At 42.5% G+C, this 20,212-nt stretch overlaps 1 protein-coding gene across 3 annotated transcripts in view; it reads left to right on the top strand.

The window, feature by feature from the left end:
- The first annotated feature begins 15,321 nt into the window (after nucleotides 1-15,321).
- Nucleotides 15,322-20,212, top strand: part of TNPO3 (transportin 3) — a 76,074-nt gene continuing 71,183 nt past the window's right edge. For all 3 annotated transcript variants that reach the window (XM_043463687.1, XM_043463688.1, XM_043463689.1), the window contains exon 1: nucleotides 15,322-15,800. In XM_043463687.1, coding sequence (XP_043319622.1) covers nucleotides 15,681-15,800 — 120 coding nt within the window. In that variant the 5' untranslated portion in view covers nucleotides 15,322-15,680. The remainder of the gene's footprint in view (nucleotides 15,801-20,212) is intronic.

Here is a 20,212-nt window from a genome sequence, read left to right as displayed (position 1 = left end):
ATCTCATTCTCTGTCGTCCCCTTCTCCTCCTGCCTTCAATCTTTCCCAGCATCAGGGTCTTTTCAAATGAGTCAGTTCTTCACATCAGGTGGCCAAAGTATTGGAATTTCAGCTTCAACATCAGTCCTTCTAATGAACACCCAGGACTGATCTCCTTTAGGATGGACTGGTTGGATCTCCTGGCAGTCCAAGGGACTCTCAAGAATCTTCTCCAACACCACAGTTCAAAAGCATCAATTCTTCGGCTCTCAGCTTTCTTTATAGTCCAACTCTCACATCCATACATGACCACTGGAAAAACCATAGCCTTGACTAGATAGACCTTTGTTGACAAAGTAATATCTCTGCTTTTTAATATGCTGTCTAGGTTGGTCATAACTTTCCTTCCAAGGAGAAAGCGTCTTTTAATTTCATAGCTGCAATCACCATCTGCAGTGATTTTGGAGCCCCCAAAATTAAAGTCAGCCACTGTTTCCACTGTTTCCCCATCTATTTGCCATGAAGTGATGGGACCAGATGCCCTGGTCTTAGTTTTCTGAATGTTGAGCTTTAAGCCAACTTTTTCACTCTCCTCTTTCACTTTCATCAAGAGGCTCTTTAGTTCTTCTTCACTTTCTGTCATAAGGGTGGTGTCATCTGCATATCTGAGGTTTTTGATATTTCTTCTGGCTGTCTTGATTCCAGCCTTTGCTTCATCCAGCCCAGCGTTTCTCATGGTGTACTCTGCATATAAGGTAAATAAGCAGGGTGACAATATAGGTATTTACTGATTGGGCTCTATGATTAAGAGGGAAACTCACTCAGTTGAGAAAGGTGTAGGTGAGGCAGGGACTGGTCAAGCGTGGGATGAACAGGTAGCAAGAGAACAGCCATCTGGGCTGGCCAACTCATGAAGTTCAGTTCAGTTGCTCAGTCATGTCCGACTCTTTTTGACTCCATGAACTGCAGGATGCTAGACTTCCCTGTCCATCACCAACTCCCAGAGCTTGCTCAAACTCATGTCCATTGAGTCAGTGATGCAATCCAACCATCTTATCCTCTGTTGTCCCCTTCTCCTCCTGCCTTCAATCTTTCCCAGCATCAGGGCCCTTTCTAATTAGTCAGTTCTTCACATCAGGTGGCCAAAGTATTGGAGCTTCAGCTTCAGCATCAGTCCCTCCAATGAATATTCAAGACTGATTTCCTTTATAAGATGTAAGATATAAAACTATTAAATTCTTAGAAGATAACATGGGGTAAATCTTTATGATCTTGGATTTGGCAAAAGATTCCTAGAAATGACACCAAGAACATGAGGAGCAAAAGCAACAAGTAGACAAATGGAACTTCGATAAAAATTTAAGTTTTGTGCTTCAGAGGACACTGGCTTAGTCCATTCAAACTGCTGTCACAAACTGTCACAGGCTGAACAGCTTATAAAAAAAAACAGATATCCTCACTGTTTTGTAGGCTGAAAGTCTGAGATCAGGGTGCCAGCCTGGCTGGGAGAGGGCCCTTCTCTGGGTCGCAGACTTCCTGTTGGGATCTCACATTGGCAGAAGGGACTAGGGAGCTCTGGAGGGTCTCTTTGATAAGAGCATAATGCCATTCGTGAGGGCTGCATTCTCCTGACCTGAGCATTTTCCAGTGGCCCTACATCCTAATACCATCACATTGGACATTATGATTTCAAAATATGAGTTTTGAGGGGCACAAATATTCAGCATGCACTATCAAGAAAGTGAAAAGATGATCTACAGAATGGGAGAAAATATTTGCAAATCATATTGGATAAGAGACTTGTATCCATGTATATGTATGGCTGAGTCCCTTTGTGGTTCACCTGAAATATCACTACATTTTTACAGGCTATACGCCCAACACAAAATAAAAAGTTTTTTTAAAAAATAAGACAGACTTGTATCCAGTATATATAAAGAACTGTTATATATAACTCAGTAATAAAAAAGATAACCCTAAAAATAAAAAAAGAAGGAAAAAGATGAAAAAACAAAAAAAGAAGAAGGAAAAAAAAAATAACCCAATTTAAAATTAGCAAAGGCTCTGAATGGGAATGAAGTATTATTGACCCATGCTATAGTGCAGATAAATCTTGAAAACCTCATGCCAAGTGAAAGAAATCAGTCAAAAAATGCTAAATAAATACATAATTCCATTCACATGCAATCTGTGCAATAGGGAAATCTCCATGAAGATAACATAGGTTAGTAGTTACTGAGTGCTGGGCTGGGGAGAGGAGGGCCTGGGGAGAGGAGTGATAGCTAAAGGGGACAGGGTTTCTTTTGAGGTGATGAAAACTGTTCTAAAATTGGTGACCGTTGTATGTATCTGTGAATCTATTAAAAATCATTGAATTGGAACTTTGAAGTGGGGAAATTGTACCATATATGAATTATATTTCCATAAAGCTAGTTGAGAAAAAGAAGAGGAGGAATTTATTAGAAAGATACAGACTTGGGACTTCCCTGGCAGTCCAGTGGTTAAGACTTCATGCTTCCACTGCAGGGGGCACAGGTTTGATCCTTGGTTGGGGAACTAAGATCTCACATGCCTAGCAGCTCAGCCAAAAATAATGAATCAATCAATCCAGAGACTTGGGCCACATGCCAGACCAATTAAATTAGAAGATCTGGGGATAGCACCCAAGTCCCAGGAACCAGGATTTTTTTAAAAAGTACAGACTCAGAGACTCATGTAACCCATGTAACACTAGGGTGGGGCTGAGCCTGTTGAGCCCTCAAAGTCTGAGAAAAAGAAGTGGGGGAATTAATCAGATATAGACTTGGGAATTACTTGGGAATTCCCTGGCCATCCAGTGGTTAAGGCTCCATGCTTCAGCTTGGCCAAAAAAAATCTATCAATGCTGAAACTCTGGCCCAGAGGAGGGATCCTCACAAAATTCCTAATTTGCAGCATCAACACCACCTGGAAACTCTTGGAAAAGTAGACCCTTGGACCACTGAAAAGACTGACTGAATCACAAACTCTAGGGGTGCAGCCCAAAAAAACAGTGTTTTAAGGGGATGTTGATGCAGGCTCAAGTTTGAGAACTACTTGAGCACCATATGGAAGCCAGGAAGTTTCCTCCTCACTTCTGCATGTGTTTCTTTTGGGGCACGTGTTTTCTTTGTTGCTGCAGAAAGATTTTCTGTATCGCCCATCCTCCCTGACACCTAACAGTAGTCTTCACTGTAGGAAAGTGTTGTTATTGTTCAGTCGCTAAATCATGTCAGACTCTTTGTGGCCCCATGGACTACAGCATGCTAGGCTTCTCTGTCCTTCACTGTCTTCCAGAGTTTGCTCAAATCCATGTCCATTGAATTGGGGATGCTAACTAACAATCTCATCCTCTGTTGCCCTCTTCTCCTTTTGCCTTCAGTCTTTCCCAGCATCAGGGTCTTTCCAATGAGTTGGCTCTTCGAATCAGGTGGCCAAAGTATTGGAGCTTCAGCTTCAGCATTAGTCCTTCCAATGAATATTCAGGGTTGATTTCCTTTAGGGTTGACTGGTTTAATCTCCTTGCAGTTCTAGGGACTCTCAAGAGTCTTCCAGCACCACAATTCAAAAACATCAATTCTCTGGCTCTCAGCCTTCTTTCTGGTCCAACTTTCACATCCTTACATGACTATTGGAAAACCATAGCTTTGACTATATGGACCTTTGCTGGCAAAAAGATGTCTTTTCTTTTTAATATGCTATCTAGTTTTGTATAGCTTTTCTTCCAAGGAGCAAGCATCTTTTAATATCACGGCTGCAATCACTGTCCACAGTGACTTTGGAGACCAAGACAATAAAATCTGTAGGAAATGGCCACCAATTCCCAAATCTAAATCTCTTTAGAAGCACTAGCCAAATTGAGACTAGCATCCAGTTCCAACTGCAAATTCTGGGGGAAGAACTCAGGTGGCCCAGCTTAAGTCAGCAACCTCCTCAAGGTTGTTCCCAATATAACCCTGGAATGGGGTTGGGAAGAGCCAGTTCCCAGAAAAGAGGTGAGAGAGACAGACAAAACAATGAGGATCTCTCATGGGAGGCAAGAGAAGGAAATCTGTGGTGACTAACCACTGAGGTTTGCCTGGGACCTTCCTAGATTTGACACTGAGAGCCTCATGTCCTGGGAAACCCCTGGGTCCTGAGCAAACTAGAACAATTGGTCACTTGAGAATTGAAGAGTGGGGTGGGAAGGGAGGGCCTTTCACTCTGGAGAAGTACGAAAGGAAAAGGAGTTGGTGAGATTCTCAAGTGGGGGCATTTGGAGATGTTGGTGTGTTTTTGGTTGTCACCACGACTGGAACTGGGGTGTGCTAGTGATACTCCATGAGGCTTGAATCACACTTGCACAAATGGTCCTGCCCCAAATGCCAGTAGCTCTCCTGCTGAGAAACTCTCAAATGAATAAATGAACATGCAGCCAACAAACTAGGTACACATTAGAACCACCTAATCCCAGACCTAGCCCCAGGGTTTCTGATTTAAGTCGTCTAGGGAGGTACCCAGGCATTGGAGTACCCAATGTTTAAAGTACCCCCAGGCGATTTTAATGTGCAACTGGGTTGATAGGTGCCATTGAGAATAAAGTGACATCAGAGAGTTTTGGAAGGTGAAGTATTAGGGTACTGGGGGAAGAGGGAAGTTGGGATGTCTGAGGTTGTAGAGAGATCTAGAAGCCTGGGGGACAATGATGAGGGCATTGGATTTGTTCATGGAAATAGGCCCTGGAGTCCAGTTGCTGCAGCATAAAACCAGAGCAGGTATGTGATCAGTGCCTGCTAAGCAGAGTGGCAGGAGGGTGAGAGTCATAAAGTGGATCTAAATATCTAATTTCTTCCAGAAGCGAGAGCCAGCTGGTAAGCATTTGGACCCCAGAAAGTGTGTTAGTGTTTATTGGTGCTTGGCTGGTGAAGCAGCCAAGTCTTTGGCTTGTTGATTGCCTGGAGAGATCATTAATACACCATTCCTCAAATATTTGAAAAGACTTGGTTTGGGGGTAAGAACTTGTGATTTCTAAGTGTCTCAATAAGACCATAAGTGACAATTTGACTCCATATTTTTGTAAAATGCTAATTGCTTTACAGCTGCTTCGTGTGGGCACTATGTCCAACTTTTTGGGAGCCCATGGACTGTAGCCCACCAGGCTCCTCTGCCCATGGAATTTTCCATGACAAAAATGCTGGAGTGGGTTGCCATTCCCTTCTCCAAGGGATCTTTCTGACCCAGGGATCCAACCCAGGTCTCTTGCATTGTAGGTGGATTCTTTACTGTCTGAGCCACCAAGGAAGCCCTTACGATTGTAAAGAACCCATTGTGAACAATGAGCCAATTCCAAGGCATGTTCATGTGATCTTACTTGCACCTCCTTGTAAGTTGGATGGGTAGGAATCATGCTCCTTTTGGCAGGGGAATCCAGCTTAGGAAAGTAGTTATTGATACTCAGAGTCACATAGGACTTCCCTGTAGCTCAAATGATAAAGAAGCTGCCTGCAATGCAGGAGACCTGGGTTCAATCCCTGGGTCAGAAAGATCCTCTGAAAAAGAGAATGGCAATCCACTCTAGTATTCTTGCTTGGAGAATCCCATAGACAGAGAAGCCTGGAGGACTACAGTTTGTGGGGTGGCAAAGAGTCGGACACGACTGAGCGACTAACACTTACTTACTTACTTAGAGTCACATAGCTAGAAGAAGGTGCTGCTGGGACTGGTACCTGGGGTCTAATGTTTAGGAGGTGGACCTCCTTCCACCATGCCCTATAAGGGAGAGTTCTTTTCTTTCTCCCTGTAGCCAGCTGATGTGTGTGTGTGCATGCTCAGGCTTTAAGTTGTGTCTGACTCTTCAAGGCCCCATGAACTACAGCCTGCCAGGCTCCTCTGTGCGTGGCATTTTCCAGGAACCCTCTGCTTTTGTGAGGGGAGTGTCATCTTCCATCAGCCTGACTGGGTGACAGTTTGACTCACAACATATGAGCACCAGTGTATTGCTTAATACACTGAAGTAAAGCTGGACTGAAAGTCAATAAACTGTGGATATTACATGACATAAAAAGTTAATCTTGTTGGGATAAGGCTACATTTCCCCTCCTCTGTGTCTGGCTTCCGAAGAGAAGAGTTAACAGGGGAAGGAAGACTTTGTGAGGGATTAAGAAGGAGGGTGCTGCTCAGTGGCACTAGTAGTAAAGAATCTGCCTGCCAATGCAGGAGATGCACATAGGAGATGTGGGTTTGGTCCTTGGGTTGGGAAGATCTCGTGGAGTAGGAAATGGCAACCCACTCCAGTATTCCTGCCTGGAAAATTCCATGGGCAGTGGAGTCTGGCAGGCTATAGTCCATGAGGCCACAAAGAGTCGGACATGACAGAGCACAAGAAGGAACTAGGGGCAGGTGGGTGGACCTTTACTGAACTGTGTATGTTTTTTCTCTACCATTGCCCTTAGGTTCTCTGTACAGTATTTTTTTTTTTTTCTGAAAAGAATATCGCTTTGTGAATGTTCAGAAAAATTCCAACCTCCTTAGTGTCTTGCCACCCCACTCTATCAGAACTGTCCCTCAGAACATCCCTCTTTCAACAAGGCTCCTTTTGACTGTGGACAGTTAATTCATGTTCTTCCTATTCCATAGAAATTTATGATCTCTATTCACCATCCTCCTCTCTCGATGCCTCTCACTGGTTTGAATTTGCTTTGCAAGGGAAATTGGGGGCAAAGCTGGCCATGACTGAGAAAATTCTGAGCTGGAGAGCCACACAAAGGCAAATGCTGTCCTCAGCATGTGAGCCCCGGATGTGGGTTTAATGGAAGGAAAGGGGTTTAATACCAGGTTGATGACTGTCTCGGGTTGTGCAGCTGGAGGAATATGATATAGGATATGTGCCCTATGGGTTGAAGTTGGGCCAGAAGAGGTCTGTGCTGTGCGGCCTTTGGGCAAACAGTCACCAAGACTGAGTTGACAGCGGCTCCTGATGGTTATGACTTCAAGTTTACAGTGTCACTGTTTGGGGAAAAAAAAATCATGTTGATTTTGAGAAAACATATTTGTTAAAAGTGTAAATAATCATTATAAAGAAAAATTCAAGTCATAGAAACATTATTAATGCATTTAGCAAATATTTATTGTGTTCCTGCCATATGCCAGGAACCACTGAAAGCACTGGGGATATGACGTTACCGAGAGCTTCCATGTTAATGGAGGGAATAGCCAAAAAATAATAAAAATATGGAATGTGTCACGTGGTGATAAATGCTATGAAGAAATACACACAAAAAAGAAAGTAGAAACCACTCAAAAGTCCATCACTGCAGCTAACCTGTGTTAACATTCTGTTGAAAATTCTTCCAGATACCTTTCTGCTGCTGCTGCTGCTAAGTCGATTCAGTTGTGTCTGACTCTGTGCAACCCCACAGACGGCAGCCCACCAGACTCCCCCGTCCTCAGGATTCTCCAGACAAAAACACTGGAGTGGGTTGCCATTTCCTTCTCCAAGGCATGAAAGTGAAAAGTGAAAGTGAAGTCGCTCAGTCATGTCCGACTCTTCGCGACTCCATGGACTGCAGCCTACCCGGCTCCTCCGTCCATGGGATTTTCCAGGCAAGAGCACTGGAGTGGGGTGCCATTGCCTTCTCCAGATACCTCTCTACCTATATAGAAACATAAGTATGATTTCCTATCAATGAGTATTTTTACATGCTGAGTCATTACCTGTTTCTTTTTCAATAATATTTTGCTATCTTTTCATGTCAATAAATAAACTGACATAATTTTTCCAGTTATGATGTTTGTTTTAATTTGCAAACTTTCAGAGAAGTAGAGACAGTGGTATAGTGACCACAATTACCTATTCCCTGCGTTTAATAATTGTTAACATATTTGATTAACTGGGGGGATAGGACTTATGCTAAATTACAGTCTTTGTGAACATCTTACTTGTCCTGTTTCTACCCTAGGGGGGTGAAGGACAAGTCAACTCTGACACCATCTGTAGTATCAGACTCCACAGGCTGAAAGGCTCAGCCCCCCTCACTACCCTCACTTTGGATGTCAGTCTCACACTTCAGGAGTCCCCAGGCCACCTGCACCACTGAGCAACTGGTTACAAATTCAAGGGTTCCCACTACCCCCACAGGTTTGAAACTCTTCTAGAAAAGCTTAGAGAACTCAGTTAAGCGCTACACTTATAACTGAAGTTTTACTTAAAAGGGCAAGTTGTGGGAAGAAGACACAGCTGTCCTGTCTGGGTGGAATCAGGATATGTCACCCTTCTGGCAAACAAACATGTCCCTCAACCAGAAATCTCTACTGAGCTTTGATGTCCAGTTTTTCGATCAGGGTTTCATTACTAGGTACATTATATTGATATCAGTGTTACTGATTGCACTTAATCTGGTCTAAAGTTGCAACCCTCTAATCACCTGATTAGTCTTTCAAGTAACCAAACCTTATCTTGTCATTTCATTGTTGAACTGTTCTTTATATATTCTGGATAATGACTAATCCCTTGAAGAGATCTCTAGTCTTTCCCATTCTTTTGTTTCCTCTGTTTCTCTGCATTGTTCACTTAAGAAGGCTTTCTTATCTCTCCTTGCTATTCTCTAGAACTCTGCATTCAATTGGGTATCTCATCCCCTTTCTCCTTTGCCTTTCCCTTCTTTTCTCAGCTATCTGTAGGGCCTCCCAGACAACTATTCTGCCTTCTTGCATTTCTTTTTCTTGGGGATGGTTTTGATCACTGCCTCCAGTACAATGTTACGAACCTTTGTCCAAGTTCTTCAGGCACTCTGTCAGATCTAATACTTTGAATCTATTTGTCACTTCCACTGTATAATGGTAAGGAATTTGATTTAGGTCATACACGAATGGTCTAGTGGTTTTCCCTACTTTCTTCAATTTAAGTATGAATTTTGCAGTAAGGAGCTCATGATCTGAACCACAGTCAGCTCCTGGTCTTGTTTTTGCTGACTGTAGAGAGTTTCTCCATTTTTGGCTGCAAAGAATATAATCCATCTGATTTTGGTATTGATCATTTGCTGATGTCCATGTTTAGAGTCATCTTTTGTGTTGTTGGAAGAGGATGTTTGCTATGACCAGTGCATTCTCTTGGCAAAACTCTCTTAGCCTTTGAGCGCCTTGTTTTTTTTTTTTTTTTTTTGAGCGCCTTGCTTTGAAGGAGGTCAGCATTACCTCATCACAGTTTGGCCTCAAGCCAAGCTACAGGGTTGGGGGGAACACAGCCCCACCCATCAGCAGAAAATTGGATTAAAGATTTCAGAGTAAGACCCAGATTCCCTCAGAGCCAGTCCCACCCATCAGGAAGCTTCCACAAGCCTCTTATCCTTATCCATCACAGGGCAGACAGAATGGAAACCACAATTACAGAAAACTAACCAAACTGATTACTTGGATCACAGCCTTATCTAACTCAATGAAACTATGAGCTATGCCATGTAGGGCCACCCAAGACAGACCAGTCATGGTGGAGAGTTCTGACAAAACGTGGTACACTAGAGAAGGGAATGGCAAACCACTTCAGTGTTCTTGCCTTGAGAACTGCATGAACAGTATGAAAAGGCAAAAAGATAGAACACTGAGATGAACTCCCCAGGTCAGTAGGTGCCCAATATGCTACTGGAGAAGAGTGGAGAAATAGCTCCAGAAAGAATGAAGAGGCTGAGGCAAAGCAAAAACAACACCCAGTTGTGTATGTGACTGGTGATGGAAGTAAAGTCTGATGGTGTAAAGAACAATATTGATAGGAAATGGAATGTCAGGCCCATTAATCAAGATAAATTGGAAATGGTCAAACAGGAGATGGCAAGAGTGAACATCATTGACATTTTAGGAATCAGTGAACTCAAATGGACTGGAATGGGCAAATATAACTCAGATGACCATTATATCTACTACTGTGGGCCAGAATGCCTTAGAAGAAATGGAGTAGCCATCGTAGTCAACAAAAGAGTTCGAAATGCAGTACTTGAATGCAATCTCAGAAACGACAGACTGATCTCTGTTCGTTACCAAGGCAAACCATTCAATATCATAGAAATCCAAGTCTCTGCCTCAACCACTAATGCCAAAGAAGCTGAGTGGTTCTAAGAAGACCTACAAGATTTTCTATACTAACACCAAAAAAAGATGTCCTTTTCTTCATAGGGGACTGGAATGCAAAAGTAGAAAGTCAAGAGATACCTGGAGTAACAGGAAAATTGGCTTTGGGGTACAAAATGAAGCACGGCAAAGGCTAAGAGAGTTTTGCCAAGAGAATGCACTGGTCATAGCAAACACCCTTTTCCAACAACACAAGACTCTACACATGGACATGACCAGATGGTCAATGCAGAAATCAGATTGAGTATATTCTTTGCAGCCAAAGATGGAGAAGCACTGAATAGTCAGCAAAAACAAGACTGGGAGCTGACTGTGGCTCAGATCATGAACTCCTTATTGCCAAATTCAGACTTAAATTGAAGTAGAGAAAACCACTAGTCCATTCAGGTATGACCTATATCAAAATCCCTTAGGATTAAATAGTGGGGGCGACAAATAGATTCAAGGGATTAGATCTAATAGAGTGCCTGAAGAACTATGGACAGATGTTCATGACATTGTACAGGAGTGAGGTATCAAGACCATTCCTAAGAAGAAGGCAAAAAGGCAAAATGGTTGCCTGAGGAGGCCTTACAAATAGCTGAGAAAAGAAGAGAAGTGAAAGGCAAAGGAGAAAAGGAAAGATATACCCATCTGAATGCAGAGTTTCAAAGAATAGCAAGGAGAGATAAGAAAGCCTTCCACAGTGATCAATGCAAAGAAATAGAGGAAAACAATAGAATGAGAAAGACTAGAGATCTCTTCAAGAAAATTAGAGATACCAAGGGGACCTTTCATGCAAAGATGGACACAATAAAGGACAGAAATAGTATGGACCTAACAGATGCAGAAGATATTAAGAAGAAGTGACAAGAATACACAGAAGAGGTATACAAAAAAGATCTTCATGACCCAGATAACCACAATGGTGTGATCACTCACCTAGAGCCAGACATCCTGGAATGTGAAGTCAAGTGGGCCTTAAGAAGCATCACTACAAACAAAGCTAGTGGAGGTGATGGAATTCCAGTTGAGCTATTTCATTCTAAAAGATGATGCTGTGAAAGTGCTGCACTCACTATGCCAGCAAATTTTGAAAACTCAGCAGTGGCCACAGGACTGGAAAAAGTCAGTTTTATTCCAATCCCAAAGGAGAGCAATGCCAAAGAATGTTTAAACTGCTGCAGAATTGCACTCATCTCACACCCTAGCAGAGTAATGCTCGATATTCTCCAAGCCAGGCTTGAACAGTATGTTAACTGAGAACTTCCAGATGTTCAAGCTGGATTTAGAGAAGGCAGAGGACCCAGAGATCAAATTGCCAACATCCTATGGATCACAGAAAAAGCAAGAGAATTGCAGAAAAACATCTATTTCTGCCTTAATGATTACATAAAAGCCTCTGTGTTGATCACAGCAAACTGCAAAAAATTCTTAGAGAGATGGAAATACCAGATCACCTGACCTGCCTCCTGAGAAATCTGTATGCAGGTCAAGAAGCAACAGTTAGAACTGGACATGGAACAATGGACTGGTTACAAATTGGGAAAAGAGTACACAAGGTTGTATATTGTCACCCTGCTTATTTAACTTATATGCAGAGTACATCATGCGAAATGCCCGGCTGGATGAAGCACAAGCTGGAATCAAGATTGCCAGGAGAAATATCAATAACCTCAGATACACAGATGTACGACCCTTATGGCAGAAAGTGAAGAGAAACTAAAGAGCCTCTTGATGAAAGTGAAAGAAGAGACTGGAGTATTTTCTCTCATTTTGCAGATGATTATTTCACCTTCTTAATAGTGTACTTTGAGCGACAAGTTTTTAGATTTGATGAAGTCTAATTTATCTATTTTTCCTTTTGTTAACTGTACTTTGGTGCCATATCTAAGAAACCATTGTTTACTCAAAGGTCATGAAGACATACTCCTGTTTTCTTCTGGCTTAAAACTCAACATTCAAAAAACTAAGATCATGGCATCTGGTCCCATCACTTCATGGCAAATACGTGGGGAAACAATGGAAAGTGGTGAGAGACTTTATTTTCTTGGGGTCCAAATGGTGACTGCAGCCATGAAATTAAAAGATGCTTGCTCCTTGGAAGAAAAACTATGACAAACCTAGTCAGCATAATAAAAAGCAGAGATGTTACTTTATCATTAAAGGTCCATATAATCAAAGCTATTTTATTTCCAGTAGCCATGTGTGGATGCGATAGTTGGACAACAAAGAAAGCTGAGTGCTGAAGAATTGATGCTGTTGAATTGTGGTATTGGAGAAAACTCTTGAGAGTCCCTTGGACTGCCAGGAGATCCAACCAGTCCATCCTAAAGGAGATCAGTCCTGGGTGTTCATTGGAAGGACTGATGCTGAAGCTGAAACTCCAATAATTTGGCCACCTGATGTGAAGAACTGACTCATTGGAAAAGACCCTGATGCTGGGAAAGACTGAAGGCAGGATGAGAAGGGAACGACAGAGGATGAGATGGTTGGATGGCATCACTGACTCGATGGACATGTGTTTGAGTAGGCTCTGGGAGTTGGTGATGGACAGGGAGGCCTGGCATGCTGCAGTCCATAGGGTTGCAAAAAGTCAGACACAACTGAGCAACTGAACTGAACTGAAAGGAACCAGAGATCAAATTGCCATCATTCACTGGATCAAAGAAAAAGTAAGAGAATTTCAGAAAAACATCTATTTCTGTTTCATCGACTGTGCTAAAGACTTTGACTCTGTGGACCACAACAAACTATGGAAAATTCTTAAAGAAATGGGAATACCAGACCAAGTTACCTGCCTCCTGAGAAACCTGTATGCAGGACAAGAAGTACCGGAACCGAACATGGAACAACAGACTGGTTCAAAATTGGGAAAGGAGTAGGTCAAGGCTGTATTTTGTCACCCTGATAATTTAACTTCTATGCAGTGTATAATGTGAATTGCCACCCTGGATGAATCACAAGCTGGAATCAAAATTGCTGGGAGAAATATCAACAACCTCAGGTATGCAGATGATACTATTCTAATGTCAGAAAGTGAAGAGGAACTGAGGAGCCCCTTGATGAGGGTGAAAATAGAGAGTGAAAAAGCTGATTTAAAACTCAAAATTCCAAAAACTAGAATCATGGCATCCGGTCCCATCACTTCATGGCAAATAGATAGGGGAAAAGTGGATACAGTGGCAGATTCTTTTTTTGGGGGGGGGGGGAGCTCCAAAATCACTCCAGATTGTGACTGCAGCCATGAAATGAAAAGATGCTTGCTTTTTGGAAGGAAAGCTATGACAAACCTAGACAGTGTACTAAAAAGCAGAGATATCACTTTGCCAACAAAGGTCTGTCTAGTCAAAGGTATGGTTTTTCCAGTGGTCATGTATGGATGTGAGCATTGGACTATAAAGAAGGCTGAGCACCAAAGAATTGATGCTTTTGAACTGTGGTCCCAGAGAAGACTCTTGAGCATCCCTTGGACAGCAAGGAGATCAAACTGGTCAATTCTAAAGGAAATCAACCCTGAATATTCACTGGAAGGACTGATGCTGAAGCTAAAGCTTCAATACTTTGGCCACCTGATGCAAACAACCAACTCATTGGAAAATATCCTGATGCTGGGAAAGATTGAGGGCAAGAGGAGAATGGGGTGACAGAGGATGAGATGGTTGGATGGCATCACCGACTCAATGGACATGAGTTTGAGCAAACTTCTGGAGATAGTGAAGGACAGGGAAGCCAGGAATGCTTCAGTCCATGGGATCAGAAAGAATTGGATATGACTTAGGGACTGAACAACAACTCATCCCTTATCAGATATTTGAGTTTTATGTATTTTCTTTCATTTTGTGGGTTTTCATTTCACTCTTTTAATATTGTTCTTTGAGACACAAAAGATTTTAGTTTTGATGAAGTCCAGTTTATCTGTTTTTCCTTTTGTTAATTGGGCTTTTGGTGCTGTATCTAACAAACCACTGTCTAATCCAAGCTCATGAAGACATACTCCTGTTTTCTTCTAACAGTTTCATAATTTTAGCTCTTACATTTAGTTTTTATTTTTTTAATATGGTGCAAGGTAGGTCCAATATCATTCTTTTACTTGTGGATATTAATATACCTTTTAAAGTGTAATGAGTAACTTGTATTTCTTTGCATTTAGACTATAAATTCCATGAGGGCAGAGACCAAGATGGTCTTACTAAATTTTTAATGAATAGATGAATTAGGGAACCAAAATATCAAGTTTCTTTCCTTTTGTCAGAAATTATATAGAGTACAGTACCTGTTTTCATTGCGACCTTGGTAGTTATAATCTTTTGGCAATAACAATTCAGAAAGAAACTAGTACACAGAATGTTAGAGATGGCATTCTTTAACAGGCTCTGGAGCCAAATTGATTTGGATCAAATCCTGATTTTCATTCAAGAAATTTGTAACCTTGGGCAGATTACATTACCTAGTTCTGATTCTTTAAAACGGGGATTTAGTTTCTATTAACTGTCAAAAGGATTAAATAAGACCTTGTAACTATAGTGCTTCATACATTGTAAGCATTTATCAAATGGTAGCAGTTATTTATTATTGCAAAGGAGACATAGCCATGTTTGGAAATTTTCTCCCTAGTACGGATTCCAAGATTTCTATATTCGTTTGTGTACTGATAATTGTTGTAGAACTGATGTTTGATTCAGAATGAAAGGCATACACAAAACCAGAATTCAGTGTGTTTGTGCAAATACTCGGGAGTCAGTGTCCTGCGCAATAGAATTACACCCTTTTGGGTGTAAGAATTTCGCGGAAAGAGGGTTCTAGGCATTTTCTATTTTTTTCAACATGGCACATTTCCCAGGTTTGTACGCTAGTTACTTGATTGTATGTCTGTCTCCTCCATTAGAGTCAGCATACAAATGCTGTCTTAAGTCATCTTTGGCTTTTCAGTACTCAGTGTCAGGCCACAGTTGAATTGACTTGTCCACGGGGGTCCTAAAAGATTCTCTGGGAAGGGCTGAAGAAGTCGGAAGCGGGAGGGAAGACCTCGGATCCATTGCCAACGAGAGGAATGCTGCACAGGTGTGCCAGCCACGAGGGTCGCAGAGCTCCAGACCCAGGTAAGAAATGTCGAGATCCACTTCTTACCGGCTCCTGTCCCTGTAGGGTCGCTTCCGGGAGGGGGCGGGGACAAAAGAGGAGGCGTGCCGGCACGGAGGCCGTTTACAACGCACCAGACGGAAGTGTGCCAAAGGTTTTGGTGCAGCCGCTTCCGGTCCGGGTAAAGGCTGCTGAGGTACGCTGCATGGTCTCTGTCTTGCCGGGACAGCCTCCGGAGGGCAAGTCAGCAGGTCAGGAAGCTAGCACCGGCGTCTGGATTCAGAAGTGTGGAGTCTTGTGGAAAGATCGGAAAAACGACCAGGAACTTGAATACGATCTAACCTGTGTTTCCGAGGGGGTAACTTCCACGAGGAACCCATCTGCCCTGGTAACGGCCAAAGAGGAGATGGCGCCAGTCAGGGAGCGGCCGTGGCCGACACAGTGAGGAAGCGCGAGGGCGGAGCAACCGGAGGAGCCTCGGGAGAAGAGCCAGAGCCGTCGCTGCCGCCACCACCTCTACCACCATGGAAGGAGCAAAGCCGACACTGCAGCTCGTGTACCAGGCAGTGCAGGCGCTGTACCACGACCCAGATCCCAGCGGAAAGGAGCGCGCCTCGTTTTGGCTTGGGGAGCTGCAGCGTTCGGTGAGGGGCCGGGAGAGGCCGTTCTGCGCCGCGGGGCAAGGGCTGGATAGGACCTAAGCTCGAGCTGGAGTCCAGCGGTTGGCCTCGTGAGGTCTTCCTTGGGGAGGAGCTGCTCCCGCGGGGTGGGGCTGCGAACCTACATCGCCGCCGCTTTTCGGAAACTAGTTGCACTGGTCGGTCGCGAAGTGGCCCTTTCCCCTCCCCGTAGAATGTGATTTGTAAGTCCTATACTTCTTGCTTGTGGCTTCGATCTGTTCCTCTTAAGTTTTACACTTGCTGCTACTTGTTTCTTAGGCTTTGCTTTTCCGTTTTGTCTTTCTTCAACCAAATCCAATCCCGGTCTTTATCTTCTAAGGATGCTTTATCCGTCTCTCTTCGGTGTCTAGGTGTTACGTCTGGTAATTCCTTTCCAGTCGTAGCTTACATCTTAACTGTTCTTTGCTGCTTTTCACTCTAGTTTGAGTATTGTATTCTCGTAGCTTCTCAGGTTTCTCGATCCTTATCCTCGTGAGTTTTTTCTTGTGTTTTGGAGTGCAACATAAAAAAGAAATCAATTCTGGTTTCAGAAAATCTTTGCAGTTCTCTAATCTTATCTTTCTCCTGATTTTGACCTTCTCTATAAGATATAGATATCAAAGCTGCCTTGATTATTACAGATAATTGTGTCTGCGTCCAGTGAGGGGATTAATTTATTGGGAGCCTGTCTTTTAATATTCAAATATTTATTTGTTTTTAATAGCAGATCGGGCTTCCCTGGTAGCTCAGACGGCACAGCATCTGCCTACAATGAGGGAGACCCGGGTTCGATCCCTGGGTCGGGAAGATCCCCTGGAGAAGGAAATGGCAACCCACTCCAGTATTCTTGCCTGGAAAATCCCATGGACTGAGGATCCTGATAGGCTACAGGCCATGGGGTCGCAAAGAGTTGGACACGACTGAGCGACTTCACTTCACTTCATATACGTTGTATTTTGTGCGTTTGAATCACGTGCATTATGCTTCCTCCCCTAATTTTCCTACTTAGCCTTGCTTTGCTTTAATTTTGTGTGGGTATGTATACTTGGTGATCTTGTTGACTTTACCTTTCTTATTTTTGCATTTCATACACCTAAGCATATTATAAAATTTGCCCCCTCCCTTCCCATTTTTTTTTTAAAACTCATACCTAGTACTTAAAGATGCTCTGCCCTTTTGAGGGCTCCTTGGCTGTAAGTGCATAATAAGTATTTTAAAATTTGCTACCTCGACTTTGAATATTACACTTAAAAAAAAAATCGGAAACTCAAGTCCTGGATGACCACATGAGAGCAGAAAGGAATTAAGACTCACTGTAGGCTACATAAGAAAATCATTTTTATATGGTCTTATTTGTCTTTATTTAGTTGCTAAGTTGAATTGGACTCTTGCTACCTCAAGGACTGTAGCCCGCCAGGCTCCTCTGTCCATGGGATTTCCCAGGCAAGAAGAATACTGGAGTGGGTTTCTATTTTCTTCTCCAGAGGCTCTTCCAGACTCAGGGATTGGGCCTGCTTCTCCTGTATTGGCAGGCAGATTCTTTACCACTGAAGAAGCCACCAGGGGTCTTAGTGTTTAGTTAGTTTTGTGATCTGGGAAATATCAATAACCTCAGATATGCAGATGACACCACCCTTATGGCAGAAAGTGAAGAAAAACTAAAGAGCCTCTTGATGAACGTGAAAGAGGAGAGAAGAAAGTTGGCTTAAAGCTCAACATTCAGAAAACTAAGATCATGGCATCCAGTCCCATCCCTTCATGGCAAATAGATGGGGAAACAGTGGCTGACTTTGTTTTTTTGAGCTCCAAAATCACTGCAGATGGCGACTGCAGCCATGAAGTTAAAAGATGCTTTCTCCTTGGAAGGAAAGTTATGACCAACCTAGATAGCATATTAAAAAGCAGAGACCTTACTTTGCCAACAAAGGCCATCTAGTCAAGGCTATGGTTTTTCCAGTAGTCATGTATGGATGTGAGAGTTGGACTATAAAGAAAGCCGAGTGCTGAAGAATTGATGCTTTTGAATTGTGGTGTTGGAGAAGACTCTTGAGAGTCTCTTTGACTGCAAGGAGATCCAACCAGTCCATCCTAAAGGAGATCAGTCCTGAGTGTTCATTGGAAGGACTGAAGCTGAAACTCCCAATATTTTGGCCACCTGATGTGAAAAGCTGACTCATTGGAAAAGACCCTGATGTTGGAAAAGATTGGAGGCGGGAGGAGAAGAGGACAATGGGATAAGATGGTTGGATGGCATCACCGACTATGGATATGAGTTTGGGTAGGCTCTGGGAGTTGGTGATGGACAGGGAGGCCTGGCATGCTGCGTTTCATGGGGTTGCAAAGAGTTGAACACGACTGAGCGACTGAACTGAACTGAGTCTCTTATTACAGCTCTGCATCTTCACCATTATCATCATTATCACTGTTTACAGTCAGTCAGGTCCCAAGAGAAACAGATGCACACTTGAAATAGGTTAATTTGAGAAGGGTTTGTTTTATAAAGGTACTATTTATAAAGATACGGATATAATGTGCCATTAAAGTGTAGAAACCTAGAGCCAAACAGTTAATAGCCCTAAGCCATAAGAAATAAGATAGGGAGTGGTTACTTCTTGAGCTCTCAAGAGGAGTATGGAGTTGACTGCCTTGAGAGGAATGGTAGTTTTCATTTGAAGGGCCCTAGCCATCATGAGGTGATTTTGCAGGGAGGAAGTTGGAGGAATAAATATCTACACCTTATTCTCCTGACTTCCTCTTGGGATACCCCATTGGGCAAACCCAACCCTGAACTAGGAGACTCAGGAACCTGTTGATCTTTTCCATAGAGGTCAAGCATACTGGGGCAGAAAACATGGTAGTGAAGAGTGGAAAAGTGGACCTGGAAAATAGCACAGTCACACATCATTTTTAGTCATCTTCAGCGTCTGGATTGACAATTCAGCTAACACATTGGCTTCTTAATTCCCTTACTTCTTTTTCTCAGTCACCTGGTCACATAGTCACATCTTGGATCTTGTCATTGCTAAAAAAAAAATCACCAACCCTCCAAATCACTGACTCACGCGTTGAGCTCTAATCACATTACCCACTGAAATTCTTCTATTTTGCTGACTCAAGAATCTCAAATAATGTGATACAATACCTTTTGGTTTTTTGAAGTCTTACATAATTTTAATTTTTATAAAAACTAAGGTTATTAACTATTGTTAGCTTAATAACAAGCGTTATTATTGTTAAAATAGTTTTAAACCAGACTTCAAAAATTTTCTAAAAGTTATAAAATGGAAATAGTTTTACAAGATTTTGGATAAAAAGACAGCAGTCTTATATAGACTTTCTCTTATGAAAGATGAGGATTTAGGCTCCTTTCACTTCTTTATACCCCGTTACTCTAACATAGGTATACCACATTTTTGGTCATATCATTACCCATTGTGAATCATGAAACATATATACCATGATAATTTCTTTTTTGTGCAACTTTTGTGATAATTTTTTTCTTTTTTTACCGTTTGCTTTATTTTCTGTGTATCTACAGTAATCCATCCCAAACTCTGTTAGTAGGTATAAATATCCTCTTAGTATGTTCACACTGGTAATCTGTTTCCATTATTGTTGGAAGAAAACCTTTCCTGAGAGCCCTCTTATCTTCCTGCTTCAATCTGATCTGGTTGCTCTCCAGGTCTGTTGCATAATTATTGTCCTGGGATCTCACCATCTTAAGAGAAATCCGTTCTCTTGTATTGGATGCACTGAATCCTGGATCCCATCATCTTTTTTTGGATTACTTCCTCATTTGACAGATAATTGAAAAGGGAACCTTCATCTCTTCTTTCTCATTGTCTTTGTTGGTCTTTTTTCTTGGACCACTTTTTTTACTCTGAGAGTTCTCTATAGTCTTCTCCTGGGTGGGGTTGGGGAGCTATAAACTAGGCTGCTGGTGGCATGTGGGAGAATGAGCTGGAGGATGGATCTCACCACCAACCATATAGACTTTATTTAATCTATTTTCAATATGATACTCCCATCCATAGGTGAGCCTGTTGTCCAAAAGTCCCGAGTTCTACTATAGTCTCTCCAAAGTAAACCTTGAGTCTTATGCGATGGTGAGAGGATAGTTATAGTATCCTGGTCCCTCAAGAGTCAGGGAGAAAATCTAGGAAACTAAACTGCTGACAAAGGTTTTTGAACCCATTCCTTTGTTTTCTGTTCCATTTGTTCTGTTTTCTGTTTCTGTCTTCAGACGTACCTCAGTACTTGCGATTCTTGAGCTTTTCTGGGATTTTGCAAATGAGTTAGTTTGCCCCCTTTATTGTTGTTGTTCAGTCATTCAGTCATGTCAGACTCTTTGTGACCCCCTTGGACTGCAGCATGCCGGGCCTTCCTGTCCTTCACTA

This window comes from Cervus canadensis, chromosome 3 (genome assembly GCF_019320065.1).
Source record: "Cervus canadensis isolate Bull #8, Minnesota chromosome 3, ASM1932006v1, whole genome shotgun sequence".
Taxonomy (NCBI): domain Eukaryota; kingdom Metazoa; phylum Chordata; class Mammalia; order Artiodactyla; family Cervidae; genus Cervus; species Cervus canadensis.
Note: the sequence above shows the minus strand (reverse complement) of the source record. Positions and strands in the feature narration are given on the sequence as shown.